Source organism: Strix uralensis, chromosome Z (genome assembly GCF_047716275.1).
Source record: "Strix uralensis isolate ZFMK-TIS-50842 chromosome Z, bStrUra1, whole genome shotgun sequence".
NCBI lineage: Eukaryota > Metazoa > Chordata > Aves > Strigiformes > Strigidae > Strix > Strix uralensis.
The window spans coordinates 11,506,175-11,524,450 of record NC_134012.1 but is presented as its reverse complement, the minus strand read 5'-3'; the positions used below and the strand labels follow the sequence as shown (position 1 = coordinate 11,524,450).

Below are 18,276 nucleotides of genomic sequence, written 5' to 3'. Positions count from 1 at the left end.
ACATGTAAAATAATGAAGAGAACTACAAAAATTACTAAATCAAGAATAATTCTGCAAAAGCTGTAAGTTTTCAACCTGAGAGGTTCTGCAGCACGAAAAGGGCCAAGTACAGTCAAATAAGGCCCATAAGCCATCTTATGAATTCTCAGGTTTATCACTGCCAATAACCCAGAGAAGCTGCATGCTGCACCTTCTGAAACAATTAAAGACAGGTACCATCTACACCACAAGGACTGCACACAAACATCTCAATTCTTCAAAGTAGCAACGTACAGTAAGGATATGTAATCATTTCACTGATAAGTACTTCAGCATCAACCTAAAACCTACACTGACTCCTAAGGCTATGTCTTGACTGAACACAAAGTGAACTTAACACAACAAAATTCATAGCTCAGCTTCCTCCATTAATTGCCTAAAGATAGATAGATGCAAGCCTAAATTACAACACATGTAAAAGAACCCAGTTATGCCATCCACTTTCCCACCTCCTAGACTTTGACTTCTTACAACATGCATATCAGAATGGTACATTCAGAGAAACAAGAGTACCTTCTCCCCCTTCTGTGTGAACAATGCCCCTTCTGCCTTGCTAAAGGTACAAGTAAAATAAACCAAGATTACTGGTTTTCCCAATGGGCATGGCTTTGTTAGAGAATGCTCTTTACCAAAGAAGTCTTACTCGTTCACTGTGAAGTAACTTATTTGATTCCTTATATTTAATATCTTCCTATATTATTACCTTTCAATGACAACAAGGTTCTTTCTAGTGAATTTGTAGCTGCAGCTTCATCCCCTGTACAAACTTGCTGTAGGAACGTATCGGTATGATGATTCCACAAGGAACACGCAAAGCTATAAATACCTGATGCAAGCTGCAGAAGGAAGACAGACCAACAACCATTTGATTTCACGAATTTGGTTATAGCATAACAACTTCCTAAATGTTAAAGGCCAGTTCGGTCAGTTAAAATATTTAACCCATCTTCTTGTATATCACATGCCACAGTGTCTCACTTGCTTATTTGTTGTACTGATCCAAAGATGTTTTCCACAAAAACATTTTGTCTTAGTTTGATATTATGATAGACTCACCTGCTTCCCTTCCTACTTGGTCTATGACTCTACCACTTTAAAGGCAACTGTTTAGGCCTCCTTTCTTATCTGATTGTCATTATGGCCACAGGTCTATAATATGATATGAGGCTTCAAAAGACTACCAGCTCTCCTCGTCACCTCCTCTTCTACAAGACTTAAAGTGTAAGCAGCACAGTTAATATCTGAATCAGCTTACTCTGGGACACCGTTAGCAGTTACCTCTCTAATATAAATTGTATTGAACAATGCCTGCACTGAAACTAACTTTATTTTGTTGACAGCTGCAAACCCTGACTTTTTGCCTCAAATGATTTAAAATATAGAATGACAAATAGTTTCTAATCAGATAGCACTGAACAAATCTCAGACAGTTCATGTTACAGATTCCAAACAGTGCTTACCTGATTAAGATATCTGAAGTATAAACAGAAAATAAAGATTTTCTCATTCAGTTATGGTAGCACTTGACAGCTTCATAGTTAAGGAAGAAACTGTACTTATTCTGCTGTGTGTTACATCAACAGAATTAAAAGCACATGACCTGTTGATTTAGTGCCTTTGAGTAAAGGTGAGACAGCAGAAACTCTTAATAATTCAATGATGTGTTTGTGGAGTTGCAAAAGCACATCACTAAATTATTACCAATACTTTCAACCTACTCACATTTTGGAGGTTGACTTTGAGTATTGGGGGGATGTCTCTTAAATAGACTACACCAATACTAATCATAGTAGTAAAAAGTAACAACTCAGATAAAAATTGAACAAAACAATTCCAAGCAGCAATAATAGTCCTAATGGTAGAATATACTCTGGATAAACCCGTTTGTTTGTTATCTGATCAGTGTACCTTAGTACTAAACAAAAAATTAAACAATAATTGCTTTATTAAAAATTGGAGGGACAGAACCACAAATACACACAGTATCCATTAGGAGGACCCACCACACTTTTACATTTGAAATCATTCAACTAGCAATTATAATTTGTATTACGGCAGGACCTAAAGACCTAGTCATGGGGCTAGATGCCTTAAATTCCTGTAGTCAGTAAAACAGGCAAAGCATGCTGGTGGTGGTAAGAAGATACCCAAGTTACAGAATAAATATGAAATTTCTTCATAAATAAAAACTGTTCATGATCAATAGTATCAGTAAAATCAAAGATGGCAGACCTGTTCAATGTTGCATTTCATAGGCTATCAGTGATCATGAGGATTCCTAGTCAAGATTCCTATTTATGACCATCTTTCAAACAGATAGCAATCGCCAAATCAGTAAAGAAATCAGAACAGTCAATAAAAAACCTCACCGAACTTCAACAGAGACTAAACGGAATAGTGTGTATGCAGTAACACACAATGCACCCAAAACCTTCTTGCACTTCATGGTAAGACTGCAAAGAAAAGTGCTTCTAGTTTAAGATAGAAGTTGTGCAGAACTTTAGTTTCAGGGGAAAAAAAAAAGTTTTTCAGATAGACTGTAAAAATCTAAGAGCATTCTTTCAAAACCAGGGCAAACAAGCAACAGGAAGGCTCAAATGGGTTAAAAACTACATCTGATATTTTTGCTGACTTGCAGAAAATTCATGGTATCACTTCTCCAATATGTGCTATATGGGTATGTGCTCTTACAAAAAAAAAACCCAAATATCACAGGTTTTAACCCATTTTTATTAGACGGAAAAATAAAACTCACTGGTTTTACTTCCAAGAGCTACTACTCTCATTAAATAGACTAAGTCCAGAAAACAGGCAAGAAAATAGATGTTTATAAGCATGTCACCAATAGTACATAACCAGATATTACATTTTTTTTATTTGTACTAAAGCAGCCAATTCTACCCTGGAGATCGTTAATGCACTTGTGATCATAATTGTACTACTTAACAGAAAAATGAAGTGGTAAGTCAGCTGCGTTTTTAAAAGTTAGTGTATCACAATCCGTACAACACCTAACATTTTTCTTGTTAAACCTCAGGTAAGAGAGTTCAATAGGGGATGCCTTATCTGTAAGCATGACTTTGTAATCTTCAAGTACCATGTTACATGAAAAATTTATCAAGTGTTTCCAAACACTAAAAAAACCCCACAACACTGCAACAGCAACTACTTATCTGAAAGTATCAAGAAAGTTTGTTATTTCAAAAATAAAAGCTTTTAGAACTTCTAGCTTCAAATGGCTCTGTTCCGTAAGGCGTTTTGACTGCCCAAGAGAAGTCACATGCCACCCAACAGATGTGAATTCCCAGGAGACAGAAGAAGCAGACTTTGAAGTCATCCAATTCAGTCATTATTAAAAAAAAATGAATCCTTATAAATGTGAACCCTATACTGCCAGATGCTCAGGAAGTTTCCTTTTCCCACCTAAAGTTAAAAAAACTGAACATATACAGTGTTCCCAACACAGTGAAACTGAATGCACTGAAAATTTTCATTCACATCAAAGGGGATGATAGAGGAACTTTTGATACTGAACATTATCGACAAGTTAAAAACCAACACTTAAGCATAAAAAGCCTGCTTAAATAGCATGCTTATTAAAATAGAAATTTCAATGATATTTCTGAAAAGAACTAGCTTACAAATCTAAAAAAAAATATCATAAGCCTTTACTTCGCATGTCTGAAGTTGTCCCACTCTATAAATAAAAGACTATACAGAGAAAATACCATACTGGAAACATGGCGTTCCATAAGGAAAAAGGTTCACACAAACTTAATGAGTTTCTTGGAAACATAAAAATGACTGAAGGTAACTAAGCTCTTTTTGAACCACATAAGATGGTGGAAATACAGCAAAGGTACTGTTGGACATGATAACTTTAACAACAATTACTGGGCCTTACAACCTATAAATTCCTTTCTGTTCCTCTACTGGGAGGGTATGAATGTGGCTATTTTATGAAGGTGGGGCTTTGGGATTGGTTTTGATTTTGTCGCTCTAACCTTGAACATTAACAGTATTTCCAGATGCATATCCAGGTTGTATACACAACATCTTGATTTAGGAGAGCTCTAGAAAAGAAGTCATTATCTTGCTCGCTCTCTATTGCTTTGGAATTAATATCTGTGAGTATACCAAAACCTGTATTGTTCAATTGTCCAGATTATGCATAATAGCCTAATAAATTTCAAAACATAAACAAATGTTTCCTATACAGAGATTATATTCACCCATACCTATACATGGCAGAGAGAGAAAACACTGTTCCTCTACACAGACATCACCTAGCATCATATTTCAGTTCTGTCCTTTTACAAGAGCCGGCCCTCAGTTTCTCAGACCCCTGACAATTAAAATTTCACTTTAATAATCATACAGCCAGAAAATTTTTTCTTACAATGGTAAACTCTCAGAAATGGTCTTCATTATCTGAGCTATAATATTTTCTTTAAAATGGTGGAATAAAATAAAATTTTGAAATTCAAATGCAACATGTTTGGAAAAGATGTTTAACTCACTGAATTGTTAACTGTACTACATCACTGCCTAACTCCAAATGAGATTGGAGATGCAACAGCCTAAAGCCAAAGGTAAATTTGTGTTCTAATCAGTGGATTCTTACAACTGGAGAATGTAAACTGCATGAGACAAGATTTGGCATTTGCATTCACATCTTGCCTTTTAATTAACCTGGAGAAAGAAGCTGATCTGGAAAAACCCCAAACACATTCCCACTGATGATAAAAACCAAAAATACTGTGGGATGGAAGCCTAAAACCCAGTATTTTTTAAAGACTATATTGAATTACGAATCCACAGCACACTTCCAAAACCACTCCAAATTCATATATAATAAGATCTGCTGCATGGCATGATAACATAAGGCTGATATGCAGATATTGTTCTATAGATGATGCTCTGCTTCTTAACACAAGTTATTATAGTAACACTCAAGCTGCATGCAAAATAAATAAAGATCTCAAACATTTCCCTAGAACCTGACTTCCAGTTACTCCATACTGTACGTATATGCACCAAAGTAAGAGCACGTCTGTTTCAAGGCAGGACATTAAAGTCAACATACCTGCCATTAATGCACTGCCAGCTAACCATGGGAAGTGGCAAGCATGTACAATATGTGGTTTGCACGCTCTACAATATTGCATCACATTACTTACATCATAGAAAAGTTTCCTATCTGCAGCAAGCCGTTTGGATGCCAGGGTCTTTGTAACATGATAAAAGGTAAGTAGTGCTCTGTGTTGTCGAAGATCATCCTGGACCTTCACAGATTCTACAAGAGTGGGTATAAGTTCTGGCCATTGCCTTGGGCAGTCCACCCTGGCAACTTTAGCAATCAGTACAGATATCTGAGTTGCTATCTGCAAAAAAGCAAAAACATGACATAGATACCACAAAGTCAAAGATCATTTAGGAAATGTACAATGCAGAAATTAACAGGCAAATAAAACCTGAATCAAAAAGCCTAATATGGATTGCTAGAACTGTGTTTTTTCTCAAACTATTTTTAAGTTTGCTGAATACAAATAGATGTGGAGAAAAAATTCTTCTATTTCATGTTTATAGTAAATATTTATATAAAATGCTAAGCTGGCTACCTTGTTTAAATTCTACATAAAGACCACTAAACTTATTTGTTCTAGAAATCACATAAATGAAGAAATATTTGAGAACCATTTTTTGCTTTGTGATCTTTTCTATCACTTTCTACAGAGACTGATGAATACATATTACCCTTATTTCTGCTATACCTGAGTTTTAGCTTTTAGACACAGATATTCCCTCCCCTCAGGCACACGTGCCTGTAAGCCACAGTTCTGTCCCAGTGTCTGAAGCTGAGAGTCTCATTCACTCCAGCTCCTCACACCACAGTCTAGGGGCACCTATACCACCCCCACCACCTGACTTTGGTGGCTGGCACCAAATCCCACTCACACCAGTCTTGCCAGTAGCTGGCACCTAGTCCTTGCAGCATGCACACACAATGAACAGAGTGAAATTACATAGAAAGGCTGTGAAGGATTCAATCAGAAGACAGGACAGACAGTGGTGTTTAGGTGCAGGGTTTGTTGAGACACAGGTACTGACCAGTCATGGTTTACACATGACCGGCCCTTTTATACCCTCTTTCTGTCTATTCCCCACTTTGCTACTACACAGCTCCCTTCCTCTAAACATTCCTTAATAAATTTTGTATAGTGTTATAGTGTCTCATAACCCCACCTCGAATATCCCAGAATTTAATATTCTTGTTTCCCTGTTCTTACTCTTTTCACATTGAAAAGGTCCTTGATTGGATTAATGAAGAAGATGCTCTCACCTTCAACATACCCTTACAACCACCACCACACTTCCAGGTTAGGGAAGAAGTTACCTTCTTATGCTACCAAAAGGAATCCAAGCAATTTACAGGCATAAGAAGGAATAGCCATGTCCTCCTTTACTGCTTCCTTCGACATTTCATCTGAAGTCTGACCACCATGCAAAACTTCCTACAATATTCATTCCTACTCACTTGCTTAGGGAGAAAAACTGCTTCAGAAAACCGACACTGAGGAAGAGCAAGGAAGAGCTGAGACTCTAATCTATTTTTGGATCAAGTGATGTCGATTGGCAGGAGGGAGCAAATAAACTCTTCTCCATATGTGATACAAGAAGCAACCTCTCCAGGGATGCCAAGAGTACATCTCCCTAGAGGACTGGCTTTTTCAGTGAAAAAAGATCTGCTGTCATACATTTCAAGGAATATTTTCTTCCTCTGTTCCCCCCATATGGTAAGTATCTTCAGAGGGCATGGAAATTATGCTCCCAACAGACGGTATGTTCTGTTTTTCTTCTCCCCCTCCTCAGAAGTCAGACTGTATCATCACATCTCAAAACTATGTCTAATTCTTATATTTTTGGGTTGTTTTTTTCTTTTTATAGATACAAGGGTCAATTTTTCTACCTTCGGTGATGCAGAAAGCACAAGCAGATAGCAACTGTGTTATGAAGTATCTGCAACTGGAAAAGAGCACTTATCAGGAACACAAGATATCAAAACTCAGGCATATCAAGCAGACTGGGGACTAAATGAAAGCTGCCTCTGAAAGGAAACCTCACAATATGTACAACACAGATTGGGGAGCAAGGGAGAAGGAAGGGGAAATGGACTCTGTAAACATACTTCGATATCACAACAATTGTTTGACCAAATTTAGGAGCAGGCTGCTAGCATAAAACAAAGCCCTTCACATCTTAAAAGACTACATCCCAAAAATATCATAAGGACACACAAAAAAATATATAAAGCTGATAGTCTTTAAAGTGTCAGTTAAAAAGGTTCCAATCTCAGCCTGCAACTATAGTCTCAGAACTGCAGAACTGTTTCATCAGCAGTGGAATTTGTAACTATAAAATATACCATACTATTGTCTTAGCAAACTGATTAAATACTAATGGTGATATGGAAAAATTATTAAAAGGTTGAATTGTTTTACATACAATGCAGTTAACATTAGGTTTTTAGAAATGTAAATATCATGCAACTGCTTCCAAATTAAAAATTTGATAAATTTTATACTCCTTAGTAGTAGCATAAATGACACGCTTTATGGTGCAACATGACATGGAATAAGTAATAATTGGTCCCATTTTTCATATTGAAACTAGACCTGCACTAAAAATTTAAAGATATTTTCTATGCCGACTAGCATTTTAAAAAATTCCACTTGAAATAAAAAAATTCTACTCAATATTGTCATTGCACAAAGGTCTTCTACAAAGACTACATTACCCTAATTTTGATACACTGCTCTAATCCTACAAATAACATTAATCCCATCGAGGAACCCTGAAAAGTCGAAACTTAACTGTCTGCAGAATTATTTGTTTGCTATACCTTTTCTTTTTAAGTTTTACCTTATGCAAATAATTTCTGTATTTTCTTGGAAAGGTTCTTTAAGACCTGGCTTAAAATATTAGCAAATACTTCCTTGCAGAATCTCATACTTACATGAGCAAGAATAAGTTTGCAGAAGGAAGACTGAATCATCTAGCATATGCATATTCTGAGCCCCTAACATTAGCTCTATACTCAATTTATAAATTCTTATTTTAATCAAAACTGTAGGTTAAATTTAGTCACTGTATGTAAGACAAGACACTATCATACTGAAGCTTTATTGTGCCTATTTAAATTCATTAATGCTGTGATTAGACATGTGACAGCAATACTGCTTAGGTGGGTTTATGCAGCATTCTCAACAGCTCCTTCCTGCTACACCACCACACTTCCTTCTATGGCTATACTGGGAGTCAGATCAGAGAACAGATACAGCTGAAAAAAGAAAAACCACTCAAGGAAAGAAGGGGGGTTTTCTGGGCTACATCCATTCCCTAAGCCATTTCACCAAGCGGTTGCATAACCAGTGAGGGACAACATAAACTGCCACTCCAACAAAAAATGTGTTGTGTCTAACCTAAATGATTCTATGATTTTGGATTCTACGAATTATGATCTGTGGAGAAAAATCTCACTGCAACATAAAGATCTGTCTGAAAGGCAACATGTAAACTGCAACTTGTCAACTTTATTATTATTATTAAACACTTTGTAAAGAGAGAAACCAAATTATACACCATTAAAAGCATTTGCTGGGAGAGTAACAATCGTTCACCACTAACCTGATTCACTGGCTCATTAAAGTTGGCGATGAGTCCAGCACGCAATGTAGCTTTTTCCTCTTCAGAAAGAGCACTGTCACAATATATTAGAATATTATTTAACTTTCAATTAAAACAACTATTAATTCATATTTAGAATTATTTTGTCACTATTACTAGACTGAAACTAAATGATCATTTCCATTTGTGCATCTGTGTTTGACAGGATGAAGATTGCTTTTATACATAACTTTCCTGGAACTAATGTATCTCAGTTTGATAAACCACACGACAAAATCCCTTGTCTTTCCACTATCTCAAAGATATTTAAAGAGAGACGGAACAGTGAAATAGACAAATATTTATGAGGCCTTTTAACCTCAGGTTTTGATGTGACCTTTGAAAACACAAATGGCAAGAGAAAGTTCAGAGTAAGGTACACAGATATATTATGAAAATAAGGGAAAACTGTACAAACTATAAACTGATTGTTATTAGACAGTCATTATACAATTATTACTGTGGGGATTGATGACTGGAGCATGACTTTGCCGATGTATACTATGTATAATGACAAAAAGGTGCTCGGCACAAGGCAATCACAGTATCAGATGACAGCTTTTGGCAAAAGCAATAATCCTTTTCTACCACAAATCCTTTTCTACAAGCAAGTCATATAGCTACACTTAAAAATATGGATCCTTTGAAAATTATACCTTTGAATCTTCAAAGATGCAGGGAAAACTAGTAAGAAGGATAAATTCTAACCCACAAAGATTAATTTTTGATCAAGTGCAACTTTATGCTATCTTTATATTTCCTTTTAAGTGACCTCTATCAGTTAAAGACTAAAAGTTACAGTATCATACATCACTCCTGTACTACTACAGACTTTATATGACCCATGTAATTTTAAGTTCCAGGAAGGAAACAAACTGCTTTTAAAAAGGCTTTGTTGATACTTATAGATTACACAATCAGAAAAAAAAAAATGCACTTTCATTCACTGATAGCACCTAGAAAGCTGTTTCTTGTACATACAAAGACTTAAGTTGTTACGCAGGGTTGTTTAGATGAGTGTTTCACCTGACATTGCAACAATTTAGAAGTACGCATGCACTCATCACATCTTAATGAAGTCTAGGAGCTGGAAATAAAAAAGATTAAACACACCAACACAACCACTTCCTGTTGTCTGACCTCAGGCATAGATACTAACTTAGTAGTTTTATATAATGAGATTTAAAATGATGCCCAAAGCTCCATAAAACACAGCTTTTACACTAATCTAGACAAGTACTAAATATTCATCTCAAAATAATAAAAAACAGAGGTAAGATTTACCCTAAGATCAAACATTTGCAACAATATTTTAACTTCCCCCCCCCTGTATATAACAAGTACTCACTATCTCTTAAATCAAAGACTTATCATTCTAAGTATAGTACACAAGGGGGGCAATTTACTGTTTCACTCATGACTCAGAACTGCACACTAGGTCTTATTTTCAAAAGTAATTTATAGCACTCAGGTACCACATTTAAATGACTATCAAGACAGGCTTTAAGATATTTTTTACATAAAATTAAATTACGCCCAACAACATTTTGTGTAAAGTTTACAAAGATTTCTGCAACGGTAAGTTCTTCTGCAGGGAACTATTTCAGCTATTAATCTAAAGCCACACGATGATATTTTAGGGAAATAAATCTCTGTGCTCCTTTTTATTTTTTAATTAAAAATGCAGTATATCATTTCCACACACACAGACATACTTTAAGTGGTTTCTAAAACTTGAAAGCTATTATTAATGCAATCAAGAAATCTAATCTCAATTAAGTGTAGTTTGCACAGTGACTCACTTTCAGGGATAACAGAAAGCACCTAAAACCTGGTTTGTAAAAAGAAAAACCTGTTATACTACACTATTTCGGCTACCTTGTTTGTGCACTCATGAGGCCCCTTGCCTTAATTAGTTTTTCATATTTACATTAATCGTATCTTACGTATATTCCAAGAGCAGCAAGCATTCAATTCCTTACTTACTATAAATAAAACTGCTGTAATTAAGCTTTTGCCATTACAAACAAAACAAAGGAAAAGAAGTAGACTCATGAGGATGAATGCCTCAAATACAGAAGCTTATGATAAGCAAAGTTGGCAAAAAGTAATGAAAAAATATCTAAGAAATCAATGCAGACGCAAGTGGTGTACTGCATTATGTGACGGGAATGGAAATCTCTAGCGGTTCACCAGAGGATTTACTGTGTAGGTAACCCGGCAGTGACATCTGCTGGAGAGGGGACCCCGACACCGGGTCGCCCTCACAGCAGGCGCAGGCACGGCCGCAGGCAGCACTGCCTCTGTCCTCCTTTCATACATTGCAAGAAAGGCCCACATACGAAAGTCATAGGCAGGCTAGAAGTTAAGAAGAATGTGTATCATTCAACACACTTTGCCTTCAACAGTGAATTACACCAAATGAAAAGTTAAAACAAGTCTTTCTAAAGATGAACTTCTAAGTATTTATGTTGTAGTCTTTCACAATTTACAATTGCAAAGTTTCTGATGGTTTTTTGCGTTGGTGGTATGGGGAAACACATATCCAAATATTTTAAAAGATATTTTTGAGCTTTTAAAAAGATGACTATTATTTTGCAAACCAGAAATCCAAATCCAAAGAGTTACAGTTATCAAACAAATGAAAACATGGATTTGAGAAGTATTACTAAAGTTGCCAACATAGTAATCAAATCAGAGAACAAAGTCCACAACAGACAGAATTTCAGAGTAACTCCCTGTAAAATCAAAAACACTTTCAAGAAAAAGAACTCTTAATAATACTCAAAATCAAGAAAAGCCATTTCTGAAGAAAATAAACACATATACAAAATCATGAAGTGAGAGCACCTTTGGAGGAAACTGACAACAAATTTTAAAAAATAGGCCAAATTGTGCCTGAAAAGAGGCTATGACAACCCTAGGCTCTTCTCCACAGCAATCTGGAAAGCAGCCTGAGAAAGCAGGAGGGGAAGAGTTCACAGGCCCATCTCTAAAATCACTCTCACTGGAAAATGCTGCTTGAAGTCCAAGGCAGGTAGGTAATAAGTAACATGAATAGGACAAACAGCATCAGTGAACATGTGCAAAGAGCAAAATATTTTAGAAGGATCACTTTTTCTTACCAAAAAGTTGTTTGTATTCACTGTTCTGTTGCTATGTACATTAGCATAACGAAACACTCAAGTACTGAACTTGTCCAAAGAGTTCACAATTTCAACATTATCCTGCTTTGCAGTAGTAGCAGCTGAGAAACCACGAACACTCAGCAGATGAGTAAAGCTAGTCCTGCTTGATTCAGCTGAAAATAACTTCAGCACACTTGTACAATAGAGGCATTTAACTTTCCCAGTAAGTTCTTGATGATTGAAAGTTCTCCACAAGTACATAAATATTCAAGACAAATAGTTCTAGAAGAACTGTATTTCACTCTGAATTACTACGGAATTAAGGCTCTATGAATATATAATCTGTCTGCAAGAACCTCACTCTAATTCTCACAATTCTTCAAGCTACTGGTGAAATTTAAAATACATTTGGCCATGATGTGATTTTTTTCCTTAGATTTTGTGAAAATCAGTAGCTGAGTAAAGCAGATAGACCTGAGTTAGCATCCCACTGACAAAAACACAGGTATGAAAAATCAATCCTTTCCTTCAAAAGGCAGTAGAAACCAGTCACCTCCAAATCCAACATCTGGTCAAGCAGGCTGAATAGATCAGAAAAAGCTGTGAGGTACTCCCATGATGGACATGGGACAGCTGCTGATGCGAGAGACAAGATGAAAGATGAGAAATTTGAAAGAACAAAAATTCAGCCTGTACAATGAAACCTTCAAAAATCATGCTATCCAAAGTACGATTGGTTCACAAAACAATAAACTGAGAAATTACAGTTTAAAAGCAGCATTTCTCAAAATGCCCTCAACATATTCTGCTAAGAGAAAAGTGACCTGGGTGGGTGAGTGCAAAATACTGACAAGATGTGACATATAAGTTTAGAAAGAAAATTAAAAATGGAAAAACAAGTGAACATAGTGGAAATTTAATACATATTTACTACATGGAATCTTTAACAGCATCCAATAATTTTTTAAAATTTATTTCATACTTTAATTGCATTAAATTTATGACAGAAAAATTATAAATGGGGAAGAACTGGAGTTATACTGGAAATTTAATATAGATTTATGCCATGGAATCTTTAATAATAGCCAGTCACATTAGATTTGCAACAGGAAAAGTATATTGAAAGACTGTTATTCAATTTTTACCTCAGTTCAAACAGTAAAATTGCAGTCATTACTTCTGCAGGAAATGAACCATGGTTTTTTCACCAGAAGTGCTACTAGTATCTATCCAAAAACATTAACAAATTGAAACAATACATTTTAATTGCTTAAAATAATGCTTGCTAAGTACCAGTAATGTAAGCAGCGTTACCTCATCACTTTAACCAGAAATGTCAAAGATACATGACATTTTCCTTGCAAAAGACGGTATTTTCCTCTCACAAAAAAGACAATCCAAACACTTGCAGGTGTTTCACAACTGTATACTGATCCACATATACAAAAACTCTAGTGTTTTACATAGTAACAAAGGAGTCTACAAAGTGTCCTACAGATGCAGAATTTCACCAATTTCTCTCTTTTGGCAGACCTTTGGAAAACCTTACAATGTAAGGCAAAATACATTAAACTATCTCAAAAAAAGAACACAATGAAAATTATGGCATACTTTGTGAACTAGCTTAGATTAAACTAAAAATATTTAAACATCCATAAAACACTGGACCTGGAATTCCAACTTACACCCTACCTGACAGTGATGTCCCACCTATTTATATGACTAGCATTTAAGAGACAAACTGAACACTTCCAGGTCCTTCTTAGTTTCTGAAAACAACAAAGGAAAATTGAAACTCTTTTTGAGATTACACTTACTTTTTAAAGGAAAAAGAAAAAACTTCACACAGAACTCTGAGAAGTATATAATTCTGCAGGTATTACGAATTATGATGGCACTATTTATAACTCAAGTAAATGATGTGGTGCTTAAGAATACTGGTTAGATTTTTAGCTTTTTTGAAAGCGTTTGTCATGCGTTATCAGAACAACAAAAAATGAAGATCAGAACTTGCGATCATGACAGCTATTGCTTCTCTCATGTACACAATCTATATGAATTATGCATCAGTTTAAATGAAATAGTGCCCTAATAATCTCTCCAAGAGACTTCCTACCTTTCACGTCTGCCACTATCAGAAAGTCCAGATGTTCGCATTATAATACTTATGACATCACTTCAAAATCACTTCAAGGCTACAAAACAGCCTTGAAACTTAAGTCTTCAAAAGTAAAACATGAACATAGCTGTAAGAAGTAACATGAAAACAGAAGGGTTCATTAGTGAGCCCTAATGTTAAATCATTTTTAACAGTTTCACCATGAATTCTAAAGTAACTTCTATCAACCAAGGAATTTACTGTTTTCCAGTTTGGCAAGTTGTAACAAAACCTACTGTAGAAGGTTAAGTAGAAGAAAAATCAGAACTTACTGTGGGGCAACCCGTCTCCAGTAGCGATCAATTCCATTTTTAAAGTACAGCACAGCTAACCATCTTACATTCACATCCAGGGTATGATTTGTAAAGATATTCTGTTTTAAAAAAAAAGATTCAGTTATAAACCACTCAACACACACCAGACATGCTAGAAACTGTATCAGCACATGCACTGGCATATGTATAAATACACACACCTCTGTATGTACAGGTGTATATAAACAAAATGTATTAGTCAGCATTTAACAGATAAGTGAATGTGTTAAACATCAATTTTTAAGGATTAAAAAGATGTTTATCACTAGCCCTAATACTTGAGGTATTAAAACCCCAACATATAGGCCAAATGTATTTCTAATCTCATCCAGCTAGCAGGGGATAAAAGGGTAATAGTTCCTAGGACCAACCACTTGTTACACTCTTTAATATCACAGCTCAGAAGTCTGTGGCACTGCACAATGCAAAATAATTTCTCATTCTAGTCAGAATCCAGTTTCCAGGATATTTCTTCATTATCTTTATATGTGCCAAGAACCATCCTGACTACCAATGTTGACTGCAAAACAGTGACCTAGTAGTGTTGCAAGGGGCCTCGAGCAAGAATGTAAGGGGTTTCAGGAAAGAATGCACTCAAGGACACAATTTTTGCAACTCTCATGGGTACATCCTGGGAAGGGCAGACAACTGTGGAAACCAAGATAAGAAACCTGAGAAACTTTACAGACAGAGCAATGAGCCAAGACAAGACCTTACATAAAAGAAAAACTCAAGAGTTCATGGAAAAGACACTAAGTAACACCTCTTCAACAACCACTAGGGACCACCAGAGACCACCGAAGACCCCCTGGAAGCCCCTCAGCAACCCTTCCCCAAATTTTAGTACGCTTGTGCAATGTATTAACATATGCATTAGATTCCCTAAAATAGGCGGGTACTTCTCAGAAATTACATGAATATTTTTCTTTTATTGTATATAATGAGTGTGCCTTTGTCTTTTGGTGGGCACATTAGGTAGAGCAATTCCCTGTGCATCCAGCGCTGCAATAAAGAGAATGCCTACTTCTTAATGCTACATTGCTGTTAAAGAGGTTCACTCCCAATTTCGGTGACAATTTTGATGACATAGAGGGGACAGCGCTTCTGATGCTCAATGGAGTCATGGGATCATGAGGACTTTGGCACCACTGAAGGTTTTACAGGGAGATCCTCCAATCCCCTGGTCTGGTGAATTTCGAGCAAGTCCCCTAGGATTTGTTATGGCATTACTGAAAGATATTCCTGTGAAATGTTTTTCCGTTGGATCAGGCTTTAAGAGATATAAAGGGGGGTCTGGACAAAAATAAAGACTTGATTGCACGGAGTAACAGCCAGGCTTGATTGCACAGAGTGGCAGCTGTATGAACAAAGGTTTGCTTGCAGCTGGAGTGACAGCCAGGGTATTGGTTACTGTTGAGCTCATAACTGCAATTTGTACATTTTTGCTAGATAGTGCAGTGTTTGTGCGTGTGACTTGTTTGTTTGTTCTAATATGGGGTCCAGTCAATCATCTAAGGGGTCTGAGAGGGGTATTTTAAAGAAATTGCCATTGAGATGTATATTAAAACATTGGAGGATGTCGGAAGTGATCCCCTTCCCAGAAAACAATTAGTTGAATACTGTAATCATTAGCAGGCATTTTACATATCAGAAGATCAAGAAAAGTGGCCAAAGAATGGAACCTTGAAGTATAATACTCTGTTACAATTAATGTTGTTTTGTCAGAGGGAAGGGAAATGCAAGTGCCTTATGTTGATTTGTTCTTTTCATTGCAAAATCAACCAGAATGGCAAAAGGATTGTGGTACGTTGCCAAGTGACCCTATGGTTTTAGCTTTAGAAAACGATCAAGAAAAGAAACTAAAGAGGTGTTGTTTGGCCTGTAGTATCAGAAAGCATTGTATTAAGTATGGAAATTCAGGGGAAGAGGACATGGATTTATTGGTAGCCCCAGGACAGAGTACAGCAGTTGCCAAGGTGAGAGAGACTGGGAGAAGCAGAAAATGATTCCGGTTCTGATGAAGGAGGAGGGATTAGTCCTGTAGAACTGAGAACAAGAAGGATGGAACTTAGGACACAGAAAGGGAGGAGGTCCTGCAAGCCCCTCTTTGGCAAGGGCCAGTGACAGTTAAAGTTTCACGACTTGAGATTGTGGAACGAATTAGCAGGGACACACAGAGAAGATCCGGAAAAGGTAGTGAAAATATTTGAAACCATAATTAAAACTCAAGATCCAGATCGGAATGATATGCAAGTGCTGTTAGACACTTTGTTAACTCTTGACGAAAGAACTATGGTAGTAGCTAAAGCAAAAGAGGAGGTTGAGAGGATACCTGCCCAGAATGCCCAACCAGGAACTAAAAATGATCACTTCCCACCAGTGGATCCCGATGGAAGTTGCTAAGGAGAGGGGCTCTGAAGAGGAGGATAGCAGCAGGGGACCCTTCTGAAAGCATCAAAAACCCACAGCAAAACAGCAAGATGAGAAGGCCGAAGCCCAGGGAAGGGGGAGAGCCTCAAGTCACCTCACCCCGAGTGGGAAGAGTGACCTGCGAATGAGGGCAGAGGGGACTCAGAGTGGGCGGAGACCAGAAAGACAACGCCCCACGCCCCTCATGTACAAGAGCAGCCGCCAGGGAGCGCGGGGGAACAGGGCTGGCGAACGGGGCCTGGCACGGCAGAAGGCTGCGGCATGGCAGTTGCGCAGGCAGGGCGAGGGGACAGGGCACAGTCCATCTGAGTCTAGAACTTATCTGAGATAGTTTCATCTTATCGTCCTCCATGAGTAGACTGAACCATGGTCTCCACTTGCGTCAAAACCACCACCAGAAAGAATGTGGCGACCCAGACGGAGCTGCCACGCAAACACATAGCGGTCCAGGTCCCGGGCTCCAGGGAGTGCCTGAGCCTGTCAGTCCTGCCGGAGGGCAGCAGTGACAGCACCTGTGTGCGCTGTGATCAGCTGGATGACCTGCTCAGCCTGGTGGCAGAACTCAAAGAAGAGGTCACAAGATTAAGAAGGATTAGGGAGTGTGAAAGGGAGATTGATTGGTGGAGTGACACCCTAGCACCCCTAAACCAACAGGAGCAAATGGAGGCTCCAAACGAGGCAGGTGATCCCTCACCCTCTTGCTACCAGGCAGAAGGAGGGGACCTGAGAGATGGGGGAGGCTTGAAACAGGTCCCCACTCAGGGAGGCAGGAAAATCCTCTCCCGACCTCCCTCACCCTTCATGGTGTCCCTTCACAATAGATTTGGGGCCCTGGAACTTTTGAGTGAAGAAGAGAAGGAGGAAGAGAATGAGACAAACAAGGAGGAAGACCAAGGTCCACCAAGACCAGGTCGTTCTGGACCAGGTATTAAAACCAGTGCTAAAAAGAACCCCAGAAGAGTCAGTGTAGTGGGTGACTCCATTCTAAGGGGTGTTGAAGGCCCAATATGCAGACCAGACTCATAGGGAAGTGTGCTGCCTCCCTGGGGCCTGGGTCAAGGACCTCACGGCAAAACTCCTTGCTCTAGTGAGACCCAAGGACTACTACCCGCTCTTGGTTTTTCAGGTAGGTAGTGATGACGTTACCAGGAGAAGTCCTAAAGCAATGAGGAGAGATTTCAGGTCCTTCGGGAAACTGATTAAGGGGTCAGGGGCACAAATTCTGTTCTCCTCCATCCCTTCGGTTGGGGGGATGGATGAAGAATACAGGAGAACTCAACAGATGAACCTGTGGCTCCAAGACTGGTGTTACCGGCAGGGCTTTGGATTTTTCAATCATGGGTTGGTATACAGGATTTTTGCAGACTTTTGGCATTAGATGGGATGCACCTGTCCCAGAGGGGAAAGAGGATCTTGGGGCAGCAGTTAGCTGGGCTCATTGAGAAAGCCTTAAACTAGACTTGAAGGGGGAAGGGGGCAA

At 37.9% G+C, this 18,276-nt stretch overlaps 1 protein-coding gene across 3 annotated transcripts in view; it reads right to left on the bottom strand.

The window, feature by feature from the left end:
• IPO11 (importin 11) overlaps positions 1-18,276 on the bottom strand; it is a 115,970-nt gene that overhangs the window by 76,587 nt on the left and 21,107 nt on the right. For all 3 annotated transcript variants that reach the window (XM_074855831.1, XM_074855832.1, XM_074855833.1), the window contains exons 5-8: positions 14,325-14,425; positions 8,728-8,800; positions 5,220-5,423; positions 743-875 (exon numbers count right to left, since the gene is read on the bottom strand). In XM_074855831.1, coding sequence (XP_074711932.1) covers positions 743-875; positions 5,220-5,423; positions 8,728-8,800; positions 14,325-14,425 — 511 coding nt within the window. The remainder of the gene's footprint in view (positions 1-742; positions 876-5,219; positions 5,424-8,727; positions 8,801-14,324; positions 14,426-18,276) is intronic.